Genomic DNA, 26,456 nt, shown 5'->3' on the forward strand with positions numbered 1-26,456 from the left:
CGCTTTTCTGGGACAACAAGTTGTATGGTTTGTTTACAATGCTGATTATATGTGATGATTTCTCAGTAAATAATATTTGGATTTCATTAGCCAAATTCTGCCATCTGGATTAAAGAAAGTAATCTGCATCTAGTGGATCTGTTGGGCTTTGACGGAGGTTTATTTATGTAAATGCATGACTACACCTTGGCAAGTTGAACTATTCAGTAAATGACTTGGACAGTTTAAATTGTCTCGCCAGTATAATACTTTCTGATTTCTGCTACTTATTTCATGCTATTCAAATATAACATTTAAATAACAGCAATAATGTAGACTAAGACATCTCTGTAATTTTGCAAGAAAAGAAAGATACTGACCTGAACTTTGACTTTGAAATTTTTTGACTGAAAGAAAGGAGAATTTGTCAAAGTTTGCAGATTAAAAGTGAAACTGATAAGGAAAAATGTCTAAACAAGTCTGCAAATTGCAGCAGAAGAAGAAATATTAAAAGGCAGCAAGGATCTGATTTTAACCAAGCAGTTTTCTTGAAACGTAAAATAATTTCTTCACCAGTGAGTTGAAACCAGCAACCCATGTGGAATCAATCTTTTGGAAATAAATTTACTCACCACAGAGGTCCGCAGCATGGCGTCTTTTCATCCTCCCCATTTTGGTTCTCTGTGTTCACAGATTCGGTTTCGCTGGCTGGAACGCTTGCTGCACCCCCAAAGAAAGGAGACCGTTCAGTAAAAATGGGGGAAATATGAAACTAATATGCCACAGCAACAATTTTAACACATGTACAATCATTTCAATAAATGTAAAAAAAAAGCAAGAAAGAAACGACAAACAATTAAAAAAAAAAAACTGCAATATGGCAGATTTAAAGAAACGTTAACTCAATCTGAAAAACAAAACAAATGAAAGCGTTGCATGTAATTCTGCAAGTATCTTATATACAACATACACAGCATACATAATTCCAGTAAAAAGCAATTAGAGACGTGCGTAGCTTATAAAGATGTTACCTGTTTTCTGTACTTTACGTCTGCTATAATTATAGTCAAGCACGACACAGGCACAATAAGCGCAAATTCGAGAGGCTTAATCATGGCAAAAAAAAATAAATTAATAAATAAAAAATCAAGGTAAGTGACAATATTTGAAATAAGGGGATGGAATGACATATTAATATTTAAGCGAGCACGAGATAATTGTGGTAAAAGTGAGGAGGTAGCTTTCCATAAAGAAGAAGAGGACAGAGCAAAAACTCTCTGAAATGCTCCACTCACAGTGGTGTGCAGTGTTGATTAGCATTGAGCATTTAGGTGTGTGTGTGTGTGAGTGTCGCCGCTCAGTTTATGCAGACGTGTTGCCTTTGATTCCTGAGTGGTCGCAAAGCTCTCGGCTCTGGAAATAGTGCTGATTGCCGGAGTAGTGATCTGGGTTTAGCCTTGTTTCCTACATTCACACTGAGAGCCTTGAGGGAAAGCGGGGCGGCGCCACTATCAAATCATGTCATTTTTATTTACTCGGTATTTGACCCCTTTCATGTGAAAATGACAACTCTTGCATTTAGAAGGTAAACAAAAACGCCGGTGCAATGCTCACACACAAGGTGTTTAACACATTAACGGTGCATAAAAAAGAGGGAGTCGGAATTCCATTAGGCTACACGCGCACACTCACGCGCGCACAGCTGTGGTTCCGAATGCTCAAATAAGAAAGCATGCATTTATTGAATGACATTGAATAAATTGAATAATGACTTTTCTAAAGATGAATTGTACCCCCCCCCCCATTTGCCATTAAAACAGTAATGAACCAACATTGCCACTAAGTCGAGCAGCTAATTGTGTTTTTGTATGCTTGCCATATCGAGCCAAAAACAATAGCAGTGACATTTTGAGTATTATGGTATAGCATAAGACTTCAGACTGATCGATTTGCGCCAAGGCTAAAAAGAAGGCAAACTTAATAGTTGTTGCAATTTCCTAAAAAGATATTATCAGTTGTGGGAAATGGTGATGGCTAATTTCACTTCATTTTTATACATGCATTTATCACGTTTGCTCAGCTTCTAAATACGATGTTCTGATTTGCCCTTAGAATACACCGTAAATGGTTTGGAAATAGTGTATTGTCTTTACTGTTTTTAACTTCTATCAGAGTTGGTTTTGACTTAACAACAAAGGCCATGTAAAAACTAATTTTAGTGAACTCAAAATTTCAAGGCAAAAAAATTGATAACATTTAAAGTTGGGTAATTCCAAAAAATATTTTAAGTTTTGCTTGTGTGAAAAATGGCTTTGCACATTTTCAACAAAGAAATAAAGAACAAATTGTCCCTTATATCCGCCCCACCCCCCTATTAAGAGTAAAAATGACTCAGCAAATCATTCTGGAGCAAACAACTTGCTTGCTTTGTTGTACTAAAATATCAATAATTTAAATTTTAAAGTTGTTCCAACTTAAATTGCTGTCTCAGCCCCCCAAAATACAAGCAGTTTTTTTTGCTATTATGCTGCTCCAGTCTGGCTGGCAAATACACACAACAGACACACACTCACACATGAGCACAAAAAGGAGAGAGAGCACCGGATTTACCATGAGTGTCGGACGACTGGCTGAACCACCCAAACCTTCCTTTCTTCTTCTCAGTAAGGTCAGCCAGAGTCACCCCTTCATGTGCAATGCATGCAAGGCCATGCATTCAGACACAATGGCACAGCAGAGGGACATGGAGGGAAGAGGTCGGGGAGGAGAATGCGCTGCTATCAAAATGGGGTCAGAGCAGACAAGCAACACAGGACAACAACCGTATTCCAAATATCGATAATCCAACAGTGACAAAGAGCAGCAGGAGCCACATTGGGGTCTGAGGAGAGCAGAACATGGAGGTGGTGATGGTGGTACAGGTATGGGTGCGTGGTCACTGTTGGTCACAAGAAGCGCCTGCAGGATAGGAGGCCTTGCACTAACATGCTACACTCCAAATAAATTCATTTAACCGTTTCGTTAAGACTGAAAGCCAAGATGAGAAGTACAGAGATGCCATGTCGAATATCAGAGGTCACAACAACGAGGCGTTCTAAAGCGGCCCTGCCAGCATGAAGCCACTGTGCGCACATTGGCTCTCAAGTTGCAGTAAAAAAAAAAATTAAATAAATAAATAAAAACATCTGTGCAATTTGGAAACACTCATGACAAACAACGAGGCGCTCTAAAGCAGTCACGCTAGCAGAATACCCATAGTGAAGATGCATTTTTGAGGTGTAAGCATAGCGAGCCGACTGCATGTCGCAGTTGCGCCAGATAACTGCTGATGCGAACGAAAGCCCTCGAGTTGTTACGTGATACAACTTTAGCCACGTCGCCCAAAAATTTGGATAAATGCATTGGAGAAAAACTCCAAATCGTAAGTATTCATACGAGTTAGTTCTCAGTCTTTGTTGGTTTTCATCAATTATCTTCAAACATACATAATGTATGTAGAAGAAAATCCCTGACTTCAGTTTACAGATTTTAAAGACGAGCTATAGTGAATGTGTGGGAATGTAGAGCAATGTTATCACAATGTGATGGTTTTGCTGCAACAAAACATGCCCAAAGTCATCGAGTGTGTGTTCAATAATGTCCGAAAGTGTTGCTTATGATTTGAGGGAGAACGAGCACACATTTCAACTACAAGGTGAGTCAGTTGGTGTTCCGTGTGTGCTGCTTATATAAAGAGGATTTGGATTAAGAGTTTTTTATATTGCTCAAGTAATGTAACACACACACACACACACACTTCCTCAGCTGAACTCCAGTGGTAGTCGCAGTGTGTTCTTTGAACATGTTGACGGGGAAGATCAGAAAATACTTTTTGAAGAGTTTTAATAGCTGCAAATTGAATCGTGTTGAGTCATAGGATGTGCTTACGGTTGCGTTTACACTCCTCCTCAGCCTCATCTTCATTGTCAGGGTCGATATCTTCAGCCTGAGTAATCCAGTCCAGGTAACCCTTCAGGTCCTCTTCCAGCTGCTGCTTCTCACGCAGCTTCTGGAAGTCTCCGCGAGCTTTGGCCTTTTCTCTCTCTTTGGAGAACTCTCTTGGTTAGGCAGAACCAGGAGACCAAGCAAACACACAGAAGCACGAAAAAGAGCAAACATAAGGAGAGGACTGACTTCCACAGTCTACAACGGAGACATTTTTCACACCACAATGGAAACAAATGAGTCAACTCTTCTCCAATGACTCATCGACAATAAGAGGATTTGTTCGTCTCACGGCTAAGCATTTTTTATTTTTATTTTTTTTGCATAATCTCTATCTTGCGAACCCAACTTTTCTAAGATTTATGTGCTTTCTCATCCAAAGCCACTGGAGGGAGATGTACACCTTGGAAAGAGCGCTGTACTATATTTAGATCCTTCATTGGTGTAGCGCATCCTGCATGCCAACATTGTCATCATAAAGAGTAGGACATTTAGGTAGACAGATGGTTTCAAGAGTCATGCAACAATGGCGAGGAATCTCAATTTATAGATTGAATAAAACCTCTGCTTCTTCTCAAAGTGCACAAGCTGCTAATGAGATGTGCTAAAATAAACAAGGGGCAAAATGTCCTCCACTGCCAGTTTGCAAGAATGTTCCTCAAAACAGACTTGCAAGATGGCAGCAATAGTGTCAAAGGTTGGGATTTTGTTAACTTGGCTTTGCTGGCTGGTCAACATGCTGCGGTAATTCTACTGTAATAACACACCACCCCCATCCGACGCTGCCGGGAAAGGAAACTGGGGTTTGAGCAAGCTTAGAAGCACTGAGAGGACTGAAAGGCGAGGAATACGATTAATTTTGCTCTCTCGAGGGTTGGGCGCTTTGACTGGAGTGGGAGGGGGAGGAAATGCTCACTTTGCAGCTGCCAAAAAAAGGACGCAAGTGCGTGACGCCAACAAGGGTTAGAATACACGACATGGACAAAAGTATTGGGACAGCAGCCTATTAAACTGGCAAGATAATATGTATTTAAATGTACGATATGATATTTCATTATTTAATATTCGCATTGCTTTTAGTTTGTCAAAGAAAAGGATCAGAACATAAAAATGGTGTGTAAACTCCCAGAATTAAGAAATAGCGCAGCATGTAATATACAATACTCACAAGCATATTTTCTTTCTGCACATTACAAATTTTACCGAAACCTGCTTCATTTTATAATCACTTGATGTTTTTATAAAGTACAATAGTGCTATTTTCCTTAACTCATTCACTACCAGCCAAGTAAAAAAAATGGATCTTTGACGTCTTTAGCGCCAAAGGTTGTAAATGAGTTAATAAAAAAAATGAAAAAAAAAAAAAAAAACAAAGATCCCAACTTTTCAATTGGGATTGGCCTGAACCAATTAGTGGCATTTCGATTCATTTCAAAGGGGAAAGATGATTTGTATTTTGAGTTTCTTACATTGTCCTGGGACAAATTGAACTAGCATCTCAAGGTGTGACTGTATTAATATTTTACAAAATAAATACACCACAAATTGTGATCCTAAAACACTTCTTCCTCTAACAGGCTAAACTTTTGCTCCTTCCCAACTTGCAACAATCTTTGAGCAGTTGGCATTCATCACTTTGTCGTACTTCCTTGACACCAAATAACAATTTTTTTATCCAACCCACAGCTTTGTCTACATCTTTGGCTATACGAGGGCATTAGACAGGGCAAGTTCCGCATAAAAAACAGAGAACTGTAAACTGTTGTATCAAAAGTTGTCTCAATAATTTAGTCCATATAGTATAAGTAAATAATCTTAAGACTTTAACACAAAACCACACATTATAGTTTGTTCATAAAATCGGATTTGTAATTGTGAATTTTTCATCATTATTCAGAGGTTGGTAGTTTTTTTTTTTTTTTTTGCCTAAACACACCAAGCAAAGAGTTGCACACTGCAAAGCAAATGCCACTGCACACGTTTGCCTCTTACCCACTAAGCACACCTAACACGAGGTTCAGCACAAAAAAGGAGCCGAGTATGATCAGGCTAACGAAATAAATCCAAGGTGTTTCCCATCCTATGGCATCGTTAACCTGAGGAATCCAGAAGTAGCCAGTCAACACACACAAACACAGAAAGGGAGAAGGTGCTTACCCGCTCAACACACCCAAAACCAGGTTAAGAACGAAAAAGGAGCCGAAGATCACGAGACTGACAAAGTACACCCATGGAAGCTCAAAGCCCATAGCATCGTTCATCTAGAGGAGCGTGCGTTGCCGCAGAGGAAGGAGAGCAGGGGAGAGAAGAAAGGAGTGAAAAGAGAAACAAGATACTTTCAAAAGAGAATTACAAGCATCGTTACACGTACATTGCGTTACATTCTAAGACAAGTTGTCAAGTATCTTCAATCATATTTAGCGCGTCAATCATACAGGTTGCCTCGGGAAATTACCAGCGGCCTCGTCGTCAGGATGTCACACGTGTGATCCGAGCCGACGCTCTGTCTGAAGCCGCGTGACAGTCAACACGACAGGTTAGCCAAGGCACTCACCCAGTAGAGCACGTCAGTCCAGCCCTCCATGGTGATGCACTGAAACACCGTCAGCATGGCGAACAGGAAGTTGTCAAAGTTGGTGATGCCGCCGTTTGGGCCTTGCCAGCCTTCTCTGCATTCGGTGCCATTGATGGGGCATTGCCGCCCGTGCCCTGAGATCGCACATGGAGCAGCATCCTCCTCGGCAATGATGTCTACACAATAAAGAGGTCGGATAAAAAAGCAAGAAAGACAACATACATATAGACAGCATTGAGTGCTGAATTGTACAGTGCAAAGCCGCCATACTGGATGTGGCAAAATGAAGCAATTGGTAAAATTGTCTTATTTATTTGCCACTTGTAACAGCCGTCTTTCATTCAAAAGCAGAACTCTTGGGATTAACACTGAACAATTACTTTTGATTGATGATGTTGACCGTTTTTAACAAACTTTTGTGAACAGAATTTGCAGACTATAAGCGGATAATGAATCACATTTCAGCAGTAAAATTTAGATAATCAATTAATATAAAATTGCTCATCAAAATCAGTTAACTGTAAATATTTGCGTTTTATTCAGTCAACCCACATGTCAAATTTACATTTCAGGGTCTGGTTATTAAAGACAGATTAAATATTTAGAATGCATTATTTACACAATTTCAGTTGTTCATACAGTGTTAGCCGCAAAGCATTACAAAAAGAAATCTTGGGGAAAAAAATACACGACAGTTTGGTGTGTACTGTGGACCCACAAATTCATTGTTGGGCATTTGCGTTTTGCTCTTTGACCTCGTCTATGTTATTTGCTGAAAACAATATGTATTCACTATCTTTTTTTTCTCAGGTCAGAGCAATAACAGTTCTGCTTTGGTGCCACTTGGTATATCTTGGTCCCCGCCAACTGTTGAATTGAGTATATTAAGTTCTTTTCGTTTTCCAAATATACAGTATAAGTGTATGTGTGTGTGTGTGTGTGTGTGTGCGTGTGTGAATGGGAAAGGAAAGACATTAAATGTTTGTACTTTGCAAAAGGGCACTTTAAATTTAAGTCCATTTACTTGTAGTTTTATGGGCCAGATATGCCACATCCAATATGGCGAACATACAAACGTATTGCAGCAATGTGCCAACATACTCAATGAGGTGTGTATGTACTATACACATATTTTGAATAGACATTTAATAATTTTATAGATAATCAAGAGAGATGAAAAAAAAAAAACAACGTTACTTACCTGAGCCAGGAAGGTAGCAAGTTGCGTGCATTTTACCGATGAAAAGCTCCAGGCCAATAATAGCATAGATGATGATGACAAACAAGACCAGGAGGGCAATATGAAGGAGAGGGACCATGGCTTTAATGATGGAGTTCAACACCACTTGTAAACCTAAGCAAGGAGGAACAAATCATGTATAAAGGACTCAAACATGGACCTTAAGTGCACTTGTTCTGGACCAGTTACATAATATCGGGAATCAAAATGGTTACCCCCCCCCCCCTCTCTTGCCCTCTGACTGCCCACACTTAATTTAAAAAAAAAATCACCAACATTATCTTCTTGTACCGCAATTCTGGACTATAAGTAGCACCTGTATATAAGTCGCAGCAACTCTTTTGGGGATGATTAAAAAAAAACAAAAAAAAAACTATATACAAGCAAAAAACTTGTTGTTTGCTGCATATACTGAACGATTTTGTACTGTGAATGCAAAAAAAGGGACATAAACAGATTCTTAAAACAGTGCCTTTTTACACAGCAACAACTTTGCTAATTAGAACTGAATTGACCCAAGAGAAAAAAAAAATCAAGATTTATTTAGCGTATTTTCTGAACTATATAGCACCCCTACCGATGAAAGAAAAAACCACAGACAAGCTGCACCGCTGTATTGGCCGCACGGTTCAAAATCTAGGAAAAAAGTAGTGGCTTATTGTACGGAAAATACGGTAGTTTAATGCTAGCTCACATTAACACGCTAACAAATAGCTCAGTTAGTCATGATGTAATAAACGACCAATATCTGAACACAAATGGTGAGTCAACACTTATAGACAGACAATATAAACAAATATCCACAGGCATATGTTATTTATCCTCTTTCAGCTAGTTTGAGTCATAATGACTGTATTATACTGCCCCCTTGTGGCCAACGGGGCTATATTGTACTTTCATATAACAATGATTTATACAATTTACAACAATTAACAATTAATTATAATAACAATTACTAATTAACAATGTACAGCTTTTCTTAATCGGAATATTGCAACGTTAACAACTTTTTCTAGTGTTTACATTTATTACATCAACAGCTCTGTCCTCTTAGCATTCTAATGATATGTAAAGAAAAAAAAAAAAAACAGTCCTGAGGGTACAAAGTATGCTTACACCATCTGGACCCATCACTCGTTATTTTGCAGTTTAGCGGCAAAGAGCTGTGACCATGTTGCAAAAGGATGGAAAAACCGAATGACATGGCGCGGTACATACTGGGTACTCCTGAGACCAGCCGCAGGGGACGCAGCACACGGAAGGCTCGAAGGGCTTTCACGTCAAATCCACCGGGTTTACCGCCGTGCCCGTGCATGGATGGGTGGTTTTCCTCTCCCTCAGCCTCTGTCTTCTCATCTTTGGTCAGAATTTCCAAGACGACACTGAAGAGGCTGCCAGTAAGAACGCACATACAATCTCACAGTACAGTACTGAAAATAGAGCATAGCTTTAAGCTGTAATATCACAATTCACCACCAGATGGCAGAAATGGCTGGTAATTGTGTCCCCCTCCATCAGTTTGGTTGCCCATCCCCAAGTTACCGTCACAACTTGTCATTACTGACATTTTAACATCCAACTGCATGTTCATGTTTTTGTTTTTTTTTAAACCTATGTTGCCACACACATTTCACTTACATCAGCCTGTAATTGAAGGCTTTTCAGTTATGTGGATGGATCTCATTCAACAAGGTGTACCTAATGAAGTGGCCAGTCCGAATTCGTCAGATTTCTTTTTTAAGAAATGTTTCGATAATTTCTTTCGCATCCTGTTTCTACTGAATCACATAAGTTGTATACATAATGAGCCGTTTTGTGTCCCCCCCCCCTTTTGCACATTTATAGTAGCTGGCAAATTTCAAAGTATTAAATTCACTATTGCTAAAGCCACTCACTAAGTATGGTCAAAAGTGTTAACAGTTTTTTTTTTTTTCATTTTAACAACCACCCACAAACATGCTAACATCACCAGGACGCAGTTGTACTATCACTTACCAGGACAACTTCACATATGGTTATTATTCCCTGTTAATCATTTATTTGCACTCTACGACAAACCAAAACATCCTTTAGGGTTATAAAGAAGAAAAGAGTACACTGCACACTTTGCACTATGAATACATGAAAAAAGACTAACTTTTAATGGACCACTGAGTCCAACAATTTTACAAGCTAAAATCCACAACAAATCCCAGAAAAACGAGAGGAAGTCATGACGCAAGCATCAAAGTGATGAACTACAAGTTGAGAATGGAGCAGCCTACACGGGCAGAAAGACGCTCTTCCAAGTGTTGACTGCACCTGTTCAAGTGAGTCACAATAATACGATGGCTGCTTTGTTACTCACCCACCCAAGGCAAGCATCCTTCACAAATTGACGCCTTTATGATGAAAGTAACTACTCAGAGCAGCTTTCAGAGCAATCAATCCTCCAGATTTGCAATCCTACATGCCCATGTCAGTGTTTCAGCTGAGAGGCGGGGTACACGCTGGACTGATGTGATTTTTTTAATGAATCTATTTATTTTTTCTGCTTATGTGTTTGTTACTCTGCTCTTGCTCATGGGGCCTTAAGCAGGTGCTTTGTTTATGTATGCCATGGGTGAGCTCTGAATACAAACTGTCAGAAAAGTTCCAAGATTGCGGTCACAAATGCTACTCAAGTCCAAACGACAAGTTTTACTCTTCATTGCGGGCCATCAATCAGCAAGTAGATTCTGAAATATTTGATTCGTTCAGTGCGAGAGAAGTGGCGGAAGTTGTGACACAACAATTAGCAACTGCCTGCCATGACAATTTACCTGCTCACAATGCACCGAAGCATCTGACAGTGATGCGTGATGGGCAAACCTCCAGACTCACCCAGCTTGCCTGTATGTAATTTATTTATTTAATTTTTTTTTTTTTTTTTACATAATTTCCAAGCTCAATGAGATCATCATTTGAAGACGTAGACTGGCTGTGATGACTGAGCTGCAAAGAATCTTGCAACAACACTTTGAGGAGCGCATTAAGGAGAGGCAGAAAAAGTGTATAAGTCTCAACGGACGTTACTCCAAAAGGGCAAACTAACAATTTGATAATTGGATTAGAAATACTGGATATTTATTGGACACCGGTCTTGGAGCTTTTTTTTTTTTTGTATGCCCCTTTTCAACTGCACTGTACATACTCAGTTATTCTCACTATTTACATCACTTTGAGGGACGCAAATTCACTATAATCCACACTTTGCACAGCAGTTTCACAAATCCACGTGCTTTCTGTTACACTGTGATACACAAATGGCTCTGCATATATTTAAAAAGCAATGAAAATCAATTTGAAGACTCGACTTGTTTGAGTTGAGACATCCATCTCCGTCAAAATCTGCCCGTCATGGAGGAGATAATTGATTTTCATTTCGACAAACACCGAAGAAGTCTGCTGAGCCAGGATGCAGAGCAGTGCTGCAACACGAGCAGTCGGACCGAAACCGACTGCTTTATCTTTTTAAACCATCGGTCCCTTTAAAACATGTTTGTGAAATTTGGGGAGATAGACGGTGATCTTTTGAAATGTTGACATCGAACGCAGGCTGCCTTATTTGTCTGTGTGTCACTGCATGGAATGAGTGGCAACGCTTGGCGGCAGATCGCCCGTCTTCGCTTGCGATTGCACGCCAGATCAACCTTGCGTGGCGCGCACAGACAGCGATGTGACCCAGCTACGCAGTGGACTGTGCATATCAGAGGAGAGGTTGTCACAAGACGAGAGAGGGGAAGGAAGACGGAGGGCACAGAAGATTGCGAGATGAAGATAGCAAAGGGCAACGGGGCTGGCGAGGAGGGCAGCCTGAGCTGGGAAAAAAAGTGTACATTTGAACGGAAATGGAAGTGGCCGCTGATAAAGACAACGCAGTGCATGATGGGAGATTGCGAGTGAAAGACAGTAAGTGAGAGGAGAGAAAGCGGAGTTGGGAGGGAGTGTTGGAGGAGAGATGGCGTATGGAGGGCTGGTGACTCATTCCAGTGGTGGTAAAGCTCTGATTTATTCTCTCTGTCTTTTCTGGGTCATATAGTGTGGGTGTATGAGGGTCTCTATTAGCACTGGGCCACTCGGAGCAGAGGCTTAAGCATCTTTAACTTTGGCACAGCCAGCCGCCTCCCTCGCTGTACAACTACCACTATCAAAGTGCAAATCCTAACACCAAACTCATGAGGCATTGTTGAATCACCGAAACGCCACTCTCGTTCTCCAGGGATTGTCATGATAGTTTCTGAAGAAAGACGCATTTAAATAAAATTGGGTACTTACCCAATGACGACAATGACGAAATCCAGCATGTTCCAACCGTTTCTCACGTAGGCATTTTGATGCATCACCAAACCGTAAGCGATAATCTTCAGAAACGTCTCAATTGTGAAAATGATGAGGAAGGCATACTCGACTGTCTCCTGCACACACACAAACAAGAAACCCAAAATAATACATGTTAACCATGGAAGGGTACTAAACATTTGAATAGGGCTGTGACTGAAGATTTGGATCTTCAGTTTCCGATGGAGTTTCGCGCCAACGAGACCCCAGGATGGCCGAGTGGTCTAAGGCGCCGCGTTCCGGACCCAGTCTCCCCAGGAGGCCTGGGTTCGAATCTCGTGGCTGCCAGGATGGCCGAGTGGTCTAAGGGCGCCGCGTTCAGGACCCAGTCTCCCCAGGAGGCCTGGGTTCGAATCTCGAATTTCCCCATTGTGGGACTAATAAAGGCATTATTATTATTATTATTATTATTATTATTTGTAGATCGGAACACGCTGTCATCTATTACTAATTATCTATCTGTTATATAATGCAGTTGTAAAATGGGAATTATAGTCCCGTCCACATTTGTACAAAAAAATAATTATTAAGCCACAAATATAAAGCAGTCAAATGGGAAAAAAAAGCAAATAATAATAAATGAATGAATGAAGTCTTCTTGGGCTGTGTGACTACATAAACTTACGCAAATAAGGTTCATTACACACACTCTGCAAGCTTTATTTCAATAATACATTATTTTCCCCGGCAAAAAAAAAAATAATAATATATATATATATATATATATATATATATATATATATATATATATATACGTATATATATTTGTTTATTTATTTATAATCGAGTAATAGTTACTTGCGTCTCATCCACATCTAAACAACTCTAACAACCAGGTTAGCAACTGAAACGTCAAATAATAACAGCAACATACAGTATACAACAAATAAATATCAAACATATACTGTCGTTAAATACTGTATATAGTTCTACATTAGAGCATGGCGCTCATTAGTTTGTACCCGCGTACCTAATGAAGTGTCCCATGGGCAATGAAACACATGTTAGCAGTAAACAACATGGTACAACCCCCACAGCACCTCATCATCATCCCATTTACTCTTCTCCATCTCCATCTCAGACGACCGTATGATGAAGATTAATAGTCCATGCATTGCTACACATGACTTGCTATATGACTGACCAGATTAATTATGGGCTGCAATGTCCATAAGAGACTGACTATACTGTAATGAGTAGAGCGGACAGTGAATTTTTGATACCAAGGGTTTGCAAAGTGTGTTGTGTGTCGCCCTTCCCACATATAATACAAAATAGCTTGAGGCCCAACATTTGAAAGTCCAAAACCAATCAAATTTTAGCAACAATTTTAAAAGTTTGGTTATATTTGATGTCAGATGGATCTTAAAACAAAACTGCACACGTGTGCATAGTGATTATTTTTACATCATGGTCACAACATTGCATGTAAATGCTTTTAATGTTGACACGCAGTAACAAAATGATTTGGAATTGATTTTGATTTCATGCTTGTAAGACACAAAGCAAAATGTAATTATTGTTTAAATATTCTTATTTTGAAGAATTTAGAAGAATACGTATATACTGCCACGATGGCCGAGTGGTCTAAGGCGCCGCGTTCCGGACCCAGTCTCCCCAGGAGGCCTAGGTTCGAATCTCGTGGCTGCCAGGATGGCCGAGTGGTCTAAGGCGCCGCGTTCCGGACCCAGTCTCCCCAGGAGGCCTGGGTTCGAATCTCGAATTTCCCCATTGTGGGACTAATAAAGGCATTATTATCTTATCTTATCTTATTATATACATTTTTACTACAATACACATGATCCCAATACATGATTCTAAAACACTACTTTCATTTTTTTCTTTTCTAAAAGAAATGCAATAAAAACCTAGCCAACAAAAATAAATAATCATACAGCAGTTTCAGATAGGGATGGTCCGGAATCGGATACTTATCAGAACACCGTTATACTATGACAACCGATACCACCTCACCAGTCATATAGAATATCATTCCATCCTCCACGAACGTGCCTGTGCCATTTGACAGACTGAACAGTTTTTCAAAAAGATGCATTCTTGCTTCCAACTTAAAACAAAACGGTAATTACGGAGTAGTGAATTACATGTTACACATTTACGCAAACACAGCTTTGTCTTTCAATAGCTTAAGCAAATGAATAGCATCAATGTTGCAATATAAACCTTTCAATAAACCTTTGAACACAAACAGCATGACATTTACAAAAAGATTATCCCATGTGTTAAATTCTAGTCACAGTAACGGTATCGACAGGTATGTAACTACGAATGAACTTGTGCACGATCTAAAAAAAAAAGTGGTATTGGTGCATCGCCAAGCTATTGATGTGGACACGCCGCAGGTGACTCAGCTGTTTGGCATTGTCAGGGCCTTCCCAGCTGCCATGAAACTAGAGAGCGGCTCCCTCCATGCTTTATGCATGACACAGCACACAGGCTGATATTGTTAATATGTGTCATGCAATACACTTCACCGCTATTCTAATGCTAAGGGAATGGAAATGTCCCTTTCAGGGTCAGAGGCAGTTTGAATGCTGTGGCAACCAAACATATTAAGTCTTTAATAACTCATATGGGAAGCCAATACAAAATGCAAACAAAGCTCACATACACAAAACGTATATAAAAGACACAATACCCTTTTCCGCCTGAGGGCCTCTTGAATCTGCTGTTATGCGTTCTCAGTGGACGCTGCAAAATGCGAGAGCGATGAGTGCTGCGGGGTTCGTTTTCCCAACAGTTTACTGTAGATTAGAAGGAGCATTTAGGCCAGAATAAGAGACACGGGCCTTTTTGTTGCTGAAGCAAAAGGTTGAGAAAAGCTTGAGGCTCTTGTGTCCATGACAGAGCTGTGTTGAGGCCACAAATCCAGCAGTGACGACGCAGCATTTCCCATTGCTAGATGTTTAGAAATTTTCAGCTGGGGTGTTGAATTTTTTTCTTCTCAGAGGGCTGCATACAGCTAAAACCGAGATATGCGGAGTAAATCTATATTGTTTCTATATAGTTTATATTCGATTGTATTTAAAAGCTGCTACATCACAGCTTTTTGTTGAAGATGGTGAGGCAAAAAGATATTTTCAGGACGCCGCAATGTGTGACGCGCTATCGTTACTCATTTCGCTAGCTTGTGTTATGCGTTTAGCATAATGCTACCGAGAAAATTAGCATCTTGACATGCGTCTATTTGTGGTTGTAGTGGGGCCTCACACCTGTAGATGATGTGAGTGTTGCAACCCACATAATTATTTAAAAATGCTAATAATAATTACACAAAACAGCTGCAACGGAGCTGGATACAGTTAAAACTGTGAGTAGCAGAATACAAAACAGGCTCAAACACACTCATGTCAATGCAAAGTGAATTGCAAAACTGAAATAAGTTAAGGGCACATTGTCCTCCGATCCAAACCAGATTGTTATAGGTTTATTGTGAAAAAACAAATTCTTTTAAGGCTAATATTGTTAGCAAGTAATGTCTGACTGATTGACCATAATAACATGCAGTCCATATCCCAAACAGGCACAACATTAAGAGCACTTGCACAAACCAATAAGAGCCAATGAAGGAGTTGCAATAACAATTCGGTTATTAAAAAGATAATATTCAGTTTTAATTGACGCTGTAGGGACGCTAGTGTTGTAAATCTTAATTGTAAATCACTAGCAAGTGGATGTGAATAGCAACGTGTAAAATATAATCGGATGTGATAGCCATCCCTTCTCAGTTAATGAGCAGTAAATTTCTTCATCAGCACAGGGATCTGCAAAGAGAAACAGGACGCGGTGGAGAGACAGCAAGGGAAAAAAACTGGAAAAGAGAGAGAGAGGAAAGAGGCCTTTGGGGATGACCATAAATATCTCTGAGTCATCTTAGTTTATTTGCACTCTAGAAAGACATACACTGATTTGTTAGGGCTTTTTGAACATGATCAGGTGTTTGTGAGAGTCACCTTATTTGCTTTAGGTAAAATACTGTCAACGAGTATATTGTTTTGACATGCACGTTTAAATCCTAGAATGTAATAGACTGTACGGGTATGCTGCTCAACGTACATTTCTTCTCGACTGCTGCTGAATTGGCACGGTGGGCCGCCGTGCCCACAGGCATAACTCACACCCTTCACAAAGCGCAGCTGACCATATGACAACGGATGCGAATTGGCTGAACTATGCATTCTGCGACATAACTACACATATGATTGAGCCAGGCGGACAGCACTAATGCAAAGCTTTTAACCTCGCAGACGCTTCTGTCCGGGGGGCCCGTGAGACACTGTGGAGGTGCTGTCAGACTACGGAGATTAAACGGTGATCGCCACTTTGGGGAACACTAACAGTGAGTGACAATTCAGACAAAAGTGCGCACGTGTGTGTGTGTTCTGGTGGACCAGCATGCGATGACGAAGACCATGGGACTGGAAATGGACACACAATGTAGATAAACGGTATACAATGACCCCTGTTTCTGAGGAAAACATTTTTCTGTCGTGCAAGTCCCAAATATTTTTTTAAGAGAAATAAATGGCTCCATAAGATGCATATTTATTGTATTGTAGGGTTTCTTTAAATGAGACGTCAAACTAAAGAACAGTAACCACAGCTAAAAAAGAAAACTAACAACCATTAAACTACTTGGCCACTCAGCCAAACTTCTGCCAAACCAAACTTGCTTTGATCAAATCAGCCATGCTGCCAGTCATTCGGTACACAAACCTCAGTTAAGATAAGATAAGATCAATAAGTCAACAATAAAAATCAGTTGAATCAATATTTCCTGGAAAGGTATGTCTCGACAGTCAAACAACTTTGCGTTCGAACTGGCATCGTGCGCGTCACACGAGAGATTTGCAAACTTTTACTGTTGCTAAAGTGCATTCAAAGGGAAAAAGGAAAGACATCCTAGACTGGAAGCATTGCAGTTTCAGTAGACTATAAATGTTGCGAGTGTACGGTGCGATCTCATGAAATGAGCTTGAAATGAGTAATTCAACACACACACACATGGTGCAGGTCATCACATGACCACTAGGGTGTGACTACAAGCACGTGTTGGATGATTTGACCACAGCATTTGCCCGTTGCATAAACACAAAACAATGTTACACTCGTGTCAAAAGCAAGGCGTGTACATTTTACATTACAGCAGCCAATGGGCATGATTTAAGCCGCAGCAGCAAAAGAACTAACATACAGAAGGGAAAACAGATATGAAATCACGTCGTTTAGAATCTGTCGCTGCACACTGAGAGGAGAAATGGATTCTGTAGAGCTTCCAATAACAAGCTACTGCCTCATATCACTTCCAAATAATCTCTCTATCTCCCCCAATGCTGCCTGTAGGGATAAGTCAGTGCCGCTCAACAAACCCGCTGAGGGGTAAAGTTAGACCGTAACTTGGAATATCTACGAGGTGCACTTGAAATTTATATTGCACAGTGATTTCTTGTTTAGTGTTGTTCAGAAATTTGGTGTGGTTCATAATATCAAATGTTTTTGAAGAAGGAGAAGCAACATTTGTTTCAATATTTTGAAGAATTTATTTGACATAGTTTGCAGGGGGCCTAGATGTGATGATAAAAAGCCGACGATCGTCTCAAATAAGTTGCATTAATGTTCGTTGTTTTTTTTTTGCAGAGGATAAAGAATTTATGCCGGTATGTTTTGCTGCATGCTCTGTCTGTATTTGTTGCATTCACCAGTGTTAAATATAATTTGATTAATACATAAGTGCTACTTTCGATGGCCAGTCAATCGCATTTCGCGTTGTGTGTTAGCAGTAAGCTAGCGGACACGTAAGACAAAATTGATGTGGTTTCATTATTTTTTTTTCTGCTTTCTGTTTCGTTTTTAAGCAGATTTTCTCTAGGAATTGCAATGAACAGCTTAACGCAGGCAATTGTCTTCCTTTTTGAAGAACTATTCCCCATCTGCTAAATTGATGCATGTTGTGAAGTTTTCTTTTTTTTTTTTTGCTCAAGTCGTGCCACTGTAATTAAAAAAAGGCACAAAATGACACTATTTTTTTTTTCAATTAAATAAATGAAATCACTAAGCCAAAAGAGCCAAACATGTTTTCATTTTCACATATGTGTTTATCAGTGTGTATAGTGGGACCCATATGCTTGGGAGTATGCAGTATATAGGGGTCCTTGTGTAGGGTGGATAAGAGCACATGCGTACGTGCGTGTGTGCGTGTGTGCGCTGAAGTGAGAGCTGTGGGGGTGGGAAGAAGTCTGCCAAAGATGGTTTCAAGAGCAGGTCAACTCCACTATACCCACACGATCAAGTCAACCTTTTCCAAATAAGAGGAAACAATAAACATGAATTTATTTTAATATGCTTCAGTGACATGTTATAACCTAAGCAACGTCCTCAGAGCGAAGCCTGCCAAAGATGCCAAAATAGCAAGCGAGTGCACTCACTCGCTTGACGATACTCCCAAGGATGTGTGTCTCGCGCTCATGTTTTGTTATTTTCAGTGGGTGACCATGCCCACACTGGTGAGAAGATATTCCTCACTGGGAGGGTGTACTTTGCAACTCCACTGGTTTGAATTTGTTGAGTGAGTCAACACAACAACATTCGATATATAGACACTGCCTGAGATGATTGTGATCCAGTACATCACATAAGTATCCGTTTTTACCGTGAGTAAGTCAGAGTACCGGGTGAAACCCTACAAAAGCATCGGGAGGAAGGCCGGTGCCAAGATTTGAACCCCACACCTCAAAATTGTGACGCTGACATCATAACCACTAGTTCATTGAGCACCCGAGAACAGCCCAATTAGGTCAAATTCTCTTTCCATATTTTTATCTGTTGTTAAAAAAACGTCTCACAAAAGAAGGGTTAGCCGCACAGCAGATGTGACGACAAGAATTTACAGCATGAAGCAGACTCACATTCAAAACACGTCATCGGCTGTAAAGGCACAATGTTTTGCGTTGACTGTTTACTCACTATAAAGATGAATTGTTTCAATTTTACAATTAACATTGCTAAAAGGTGAGATGTGTGCGAAACACATGAGACATAAATCACCTGCACATTCAAGGGTTGAACTGTTTAATGCTCAAAGTCGACTAATTGTTAGTTACTAATTTTGTCGTCCAATTGATCAGTTGGACTTTAAATAGCCTTTTTGCTGTCTTTGCTGCAACATATGAAACGGCATTTTTGTTGCCAAACGGTCTAAAAAGCTATTGACAACAACGGTGTCCTTTATCCCCTAGTTAGATTAACCCAACCAACATCGCGACGCTTTTACGACACTGACCTACCGCCTGTTCATGGCCGCATGGATGCTCCGAGATTTTGACCCAAAATTAAACCTGTAGCATAGAATACAAAAGACGCGTAAAAGCACAACAAAAGTGACACAGAAACAATTAAAGAGAAAAATGCTTCATTTTCTTGAAATCCATTTTACCACGCGGTATCCTATGAAACTTGCACTACAATAAGTGTAATGATGATATGCTGGTTTGTCAAATTATGTCTTTTTGTGGTGCAAATAATCTTGGCGATTGCTGTACCGTGCTTTAAAAACATTCCCAATACAAAAATATATAGATACATTGTCTTATATATATATATATATATATATATATATATATATATATATATATATATATATATATATATGTATTCATTCGTTTGAATATTACAATTAAGAATGCTACTAAAGCATTGCTATACAGTTAATAAGCATTTTATGACAGTAACCCGGGAATGGATCATTTCTACTTCAAACACTTCCTTTGTTCTTTGAAAAATATTCCAGGGGTTACCAGGAGTTAATCCTGAAATATTCCCGTTGCAAGACAGCCACTTGACTTCACAGCCAAGGATATGTATTAAATCATTAAACACCCTGAAATATTCTTTTTGCTGTGTCTGCTAAGCTAAAGTGGGAGAATTCTTAAAAAAGGTATGCCATTCCCTTTTAAGAGGGCCCCGTTTGACGTAGTCTCGTCGCACATTTGCATGGCTGCGTTGACACTCGGCATCCGCACAAAAGCGGCACAGCTTCAACTCTCTTTGCACTCGCTCTTGCGTTTCCTCTCCCTCTTCTCTGCATACATACACAGACACACACGCGACGAGAGAAGTGTACACGTTCAAGATAACTAGCGGGGACAGTGCTAGTGTGAGCCACAAATGAGCAGCTACGTTAAGTGACTAAACACATAGTTGAAACATCATCTCGATGGGAGTCTGCAGACGTCGCTGCTCTCACCAACCATTAGGCAGCCAACCCCTCCATTCGCCAGCACACACACACACACACACACGTTTGTATAACACGACGCCCCGCTAACACAACACCTATCATGTGGAAACACATGTCATTGGCTGCTCTCACAACAAGAGCCCGAGAGTGCGTGTAATGTTTTCAAATTAAAATGCAGACAATTAAAGGTGATTACAAACACAAGTTAATTTTCTCTCTTTAAATAATAAAATACGTACGTAAAGCTTAACACAACTGTATGACAGATTTGTTCTCTTACCGATTTGATCTGCTAAAGCAATTTGTACATGAACGGGAACATACTTCATTGAATAATGCTGTTCAACAGGTTGTTAGCACACATCTACTGGGAAACTGCTCTGATGGTGAACTGCAAATTCCAAAAGCAACCTCATTTTGAAAAATATAAAGCCACCTCAATCATTGGACACTTGTGAGGACTTTATTGTATTGTGACTCGGATCGCTTGTGACAAGAGCATGAGTGATGTGGAGGATGCCTCTCGGTGGTTAGTTGTCATATTGAGGCACGAGGAGGCTTGATGGTATGTCGTTACATCAAAAACGCTTTTACAGCCGTTGCTCAGTTGATACGCGAAGTAAGCAAACTTATTTGAGTAGTTTGAGTCGCCACCAATACTGAGTACGAATACTTGCTATTACATCTTGCAATTATTTCAAAACACAAACGTCAATTGAACATGGGATTAAATGCCATTCAAATACAACTTTTTGTATGTACACAAAATAATCCTACTCAAGTTGCCCGGGAGATACAGTATGAGTGCTACTTCTGTTGTGCACACCTTGGCCTCATAGGGGGCAGTGTGGTGCATGCATGCCGATAACAAACACAGATTTGATGAAAAGTTGGAGAGGTGGTACTCGAGCCAATCTCAGCTGACTACGATGAAAAACAAAAATCCCAATGCATTTCAATGGGTGTTAATTACACGTGCATTTTTGCGCTTGACGTGCTGGCCGCAAATAGCGAACATCCATGGATGGATTAATTACATTTTGAAACAACTTGGACAAAACAACTGAGTGCAGTAAATTAGACTCACTTCAGCATTGCATTTATAGATTCTAAATGTAATTGACATTGTCAAGTATGGTATAAAAAAATGACATTTTTATTTACATCCTAATGATCTGTGGCCACAGAACTAATTTGTTACAACTCATCTTGAAGGCTGAACCATTAAATTGAACATTGCATAAAAATGCATTAATGACCAGGGGACAATGGAAACAAGTGAGAGTGCTGTACTGGTGTCATCAACAGTACGCTGGCACGAATGAGGACATCTCCATCTCGCTATGCTTTCGTCCTTTTTGTCCCCAGTAAAATAAATAGCTTCGCAGCTCCCCTAGTTATGCAATAACAGTGATACGGGCAAAGACGACATGAAACCAGATGCAATGAGCTGGCTGCATGCCGCTGCCTTACAAAGGATGAGACGCATGAATCACATTCGGCATGAAAAGGTCATTGTTTGGCTCAGCTACCTTCGTCAGGAACTGCCCGCGGTGTCGAGTCTTAGATAGACAAGTCCGATATGACCTTATAGCAAAGGCGAGAGGGTTGAAGACTAATTTCTCTGTCCCCTTGAGAAGGTATGAAGGGGACAGTCATGTGACATATGGCTTGCGTGTACATTCTTCTTACCACAAAGTGGCCAAATTGTCCTACACAAAGGAGCAAAAATGATGCACACAGCAGAGGAATGAAGAAGGTTGTCATCTTCATACGTGTGTATTTGTCTGTCATTCCTTTGGTCCTGTCACTCACGTGTGCCTACTGGTGGTCGCGGGACCTCCATCCTTTGCCCTGTGTTCTGCCAGAGGAGGAAGCTGCTGTCTATTTATAAAGAGCTGCTACATTTAACCAGGTCGTGCTAACAAGGCTGACAGACTTTGCAATGATACTTAGTGGCAGCTCGGTAGTTGCTCCACATTAGTGCATAGTACCCAGTTAGGGTACATGAACATACAAATGAAATGATCCAGAGATGTAAATAATGCATTGATGGCAAATGTATACAACCTAGATGCATTTCTGTACATGTTGACTTAATTGGACGGTAGGTCTCGCATATAGTTTAATGATAAGATCATTGTCAGCATTTTTTTCATAATTAATTCGACTTATCATTCCAATATCTTTTTTTTTCTTTTCAACAATGGAAGTCAAAATAACCAACTGAAATAAAGTGTACACACCCGCTTAAGACTGGAATGTGGCTGTGGTTAAACTTTACATTCAAACTGAAATTGATGGGAGCGAGTTAGCACACACCTGTCACAATTTTAAACTGGCTTTGATAAACCCCAAATATATTTCAAATGTTCAATTTTCTTAGGTTTGCTTTCAAGCAGAAGCCTGAAGAGTTTGTGCTGACGCTATTTTGAACTTTTCACTGTTTTCTCATTACTCAACAAAGTTAAAGTTGAGTAGGCTTTTGTCTTTATTTTGGATCCTGTTCAAAGTTGGGATTTTGACTACATTTCAGTCAGTCCAATCAAAACAAAACAAACAAAAAAAAACTTAAAATGTGAGAATCACTAAATGTACTAAACTGCCATAGGTAAAAGACAACAATCATACTGGAATGGATTGTGTTCGACAAAAGATTTTTAATTATACTTGACACGTCCACAAGTCCAGAGTAATGAGAAGTTACAGCACACCACATTTTGTCTCAGCGTGTCATGTAATGTGATCTTTGCCTTGCTCATCAGGCCTCCCACCTGCTCCCCCCAGGCTTCATAGCATGCCTCGGTCCACCTGGGAGGCTCCAGAGCAGAACATCTAACCTAGCCGCCGCCGCACCTGCTCTCACTGCTGCATCCCTCGTTTATTATGCACATCAGTGTTGACACTGCAGAATTAAAAAAAAAAAGTCTTTTGCAAGCAAGCACTGTAATGCTGCTGAAATGGGCTAGTCACTACTTACAGTGTGTTTAAAAAAAAAAAACGCAACAGAACAACAACAAGAGAGGCACAGCGAAATTTTAAGTGGCAAGGATTTGCAAAGGAAAGCAAAACTTACATTAACTCTGTCTCCATTTGTGCACGGGAAACAATGAAATAATTATCACTGTCAAACCACCCATCACCTAATACTATTTCGATTCATCATTTACTAGTTGGATGCCACTCAAAATATTCAACATGGAAATGCTTGCAGACCTTGCAAATGATTTCAACACGAGAGCATTACATTCGCATATTAGCATAATGCTCGGCTTGTAATGGGGTAAAAAAAATGAATAAACATCAAAGGGTTTTAATCTGGTAGCATGTTTTCAAGTAGCATCTGTTTGCTCTAAGTGTCTTATCTCATTCTCACACGTGGTGCTCTTGTCTTGGGGTGCATGTTTATCAGTATGACATTGGTGTCAGATGACATTCAGGCCTATCAGCGAAAAAGATGTTCACAAGATGGTGCGTATTCACATGCACGACATAGAAAACTGACAATCGCCCAAGCTGCTCATTCACTTCAATCAATGTCATGTGATATAATTCAGGAATATTCTGAGAGAAAAATAGGTTGGTGGAATCAAATGGAGCCATGAGTTACATTTAAACCTTGTAAATTTTAAAATGTTTTTTTCTTTTGAAATGTGGAGAGGTAACATTTGGTGCATTGTGTGAACTTGTGTTATTTAGTACAGTGACTCCCAAGCAGTGAAAGATCACCAAGAGTGCCATGATAAATTATTCAACGTCACTTCATTTGTGTGAATATTATTTCCATTCATCCATTATCTAAGCCACTTTTCCTCACGAGGGTCGCAGGTTTGCCGGAGCCTATCGGGCAGCAGGTGGGGGACACCCTGAACTGGTTGCCAGCCAATCGCAGGGCACACAAAAATTCATTCACACTCACAATCACACCTAGGGACAATTTAGTGTTCAATCAACCTGCCATGCAGACAGGAAGGCCGGAGCCAGAATCGAACCCACAACCTCTGTACTGTGAGGCGGACGTGCTAACCGGTGCCGCCTGAAGATTATTTCTTCATTACAAATATGTCTTGGTTCGTCTCGCTACAATATGCCAGTGATGTATAGAAACGATATATGTTTCCATTAGATGGCCAAAAGTACAATTAACATGCCTAACAACCCGTCGCCACAAATACAAAAACAGAATAAGTCATAGCTTATTTTATATAGATCATCTTTGTATTGAAGTTAATCAGTCACAGATTTCACATTGAGTAAGTCGATTCATTATTTTTTGTTTAGAGGGACGCTGGGAGATTTTTCTTATGTTAAATGGTTTTCTTTGCTCAATAAAGAATGGGAATCACTGATCTAGTAATCATGTCTTGAAGTGATTGAGGCAAAATGGAGAAGACTACTTGAGTGCAAGCAGCACTTTTTTTTTTGGTCGCAGCCAGTTTGCCGTCGACAGAAGCACGGCGTGACGTTAGCGACGCACAATTTAACTACCTATATATTAATGCAAATCCTTCGCTGTGGAAAGTACTCTGGGGAACATCAACTGGCCTCAAAGTAGGAGTTCAAAACAATCAGACTCACTCCTTATAGAAATTAACATTTGTTCTCAAACGATGAATTGATTGAAGTGAATTTTCCCAAAGTCAATTAAGGAAATTTTGTACTTACATTAGTGAAACATAATAGAATTGCGTTTCCTTTTATTTATTTATTTTTTTTAAAGATGTATGTATCTAGAGCGGCACGGTGGACGACTCGTTAGCACGTTGGCCTCACAGTGCGGAGGTCGTGGGTTCGATTCCGGCTCCGGCCTGCCTCTGTGGAGTTTTATGTTCTCCTTGTGCCTGTGTGGGTTTTTCGGTTTCCTCGCACATTCCAAAAACATGCATAGCAGGTTGATTGGACACTCTAAATTGCCCCTAGGTATGTTTGTCTCTGTGTGCCCTGTGATTGGCTGGCAATCAGTTCAGGGTGTCCCCTGCCTACTGCCCGAAGATAGGTGGGATAGGCTCCAGCATCCCCCCGCGACCCTAGTGAGGAGAAGCGGTACAGATAATGGATGGATGTATCTATATGCATGCATGTAGTCTTTCAACAATTTCTGTTCTACATTTTTCATGAAAAAGTCATCGTTTCCATCACATCTGACATTACTGTCATCTTCAATGAGGCCGCCAGCACCCTCCATCTCCTGAAAACGTACAACCTGACAACATACTGTCCATCACACTGTATTGTATGCTTTAGGTAACGTCCTCGATGGCCCACTTTCCCCTGATGGAACACCACCGTATAAACAAACCAGTGGGAGGTGCAAAGCAGGGAAGCAGCACACCTTGTTTCCATTAAGTACACCAAAGCCGGTGTCGATCTTTTCACAGCGGGTTCGGCCACAAAACAGACACAGGGACCCTCGCTCTGGTCTTAACAACTGGCAGGTAACCTTCATCTAAGACGCTGCTACTCTCCTTTAAACATTTCAAGAACATTCCAAATGTCTGCAGACAGACCGTATAAGCTTCTTACGCATCACTGAACACTACAACTAAATTGCGCCGGTGTAAGAAGCTTGTTATGGTGTCGGTCTGCCTTTTGGAGGGTCCACTCATGTGCAGTCGCTCAGCTTACCACACTACCACTCAGACATGGTGCAACAATGGAGCCTCCACACGAGAAAACCGAAACGGAACAAATTGCATGATATCACAATGTGATGGAAATACAGCAAAAGCATGCTTTGTAGTTGTCTTCTACCCTGCGTATGCTTTTTTCAAGGCTGTTACGCTATTAGAAGTGGCATCAGCATGCTGCCAAAGTGTGAGTCACACGGCAGGTAGGTTGACCACGCCGTGTAAGACAAACACTCGTGTGCGCGTGTGTGTGGGGGGGTGCATGTGTGCGAAGAGCCTGCCCGCACTTTTCCAAAGGTGAGCGTAGTGTGACAAAGTGCCATCAGTGAAGCTGAGTAAGCCGCTGCAAGCTAAACCAGGCTGGGTGACTGTTCGCTTTCTCACGCTTCAGCACTCGAAACTCTCGCATCACCAAGTATACAATAACACCGAAAA

The 26,456-nt window shown here is 40.4% G+C and overlaps 1 protein-coding gene across 11 annotated transcripts in view; it reads right to left on the reverse strand.

Moving 5' to 3' along the window:
• cacna1da (calcium voltage-gated channel subunit alpha1 Da) overlaps positions 1–26,456 on the reverse strand; it is a 66,205-nt gene that overhangs the window by 35,229 nt on the left and 4,520 nt on the right. For 9 of the 11 annotated variants that reach the window (XM_088308599.1, XM_088308598.1, XM_088308601.1 and 6 more), the window contains exons 4-12: positions 12,075–12,214; positions 8,997–9,169; positions 7,740–7,892; positions 6,518–6,714; positions 6,121–6,224; positions 3,907–4,076; positions 2,590–2,664; positions 612–699; positions 360–386 (exon numbers count right to left, since the gene is read on the reverse strand). In XM_088308599.1, the coding sequence (XP_088164725.1) occupies positions 360–386; positions 612–699; positions 2,590–2,664; positions 3,907–4,076; positions 6,121–6,224; positions 6,518–6,714; positions 7,740–7,892; positions 8,997–9,169; positions 12,075–12,214 (1,127 nt within the window). The remainder of the gene's footprint in view (positions 1–359; positions 387–611; positions 700–2,589; positions 2,665–3,906; positions 4,077–6,120; positions 6,225–6,517; positions 6,715–7,739; positions 7,893–8,996; positions 9,170–12,074; positions 12,215–26,456) is intronic. The other 2 variants (XM_088308606.1, XM_088308600.1) reach the window with 1 other exon arrangement.

The sequence above is a fragment of the Idiotropiscis lumnitzeri genome, chromosome 11, assembly GCF_059441095.1.
Source record: "Idiotropiscis lumnitzeri isolate Australia: NSW breed Sydney's pygmy pipehorse chromosome 11, RoL_Ilum_1.0, whole genome shotgun sequence".
Lineage (NCBI taxonomy): Eukaryota > Metazoa > Chordata > Actinopteri > Syngnathiformes > Syngnathidae > Idiotropiscis > Idiotropiscis lumnitzeri.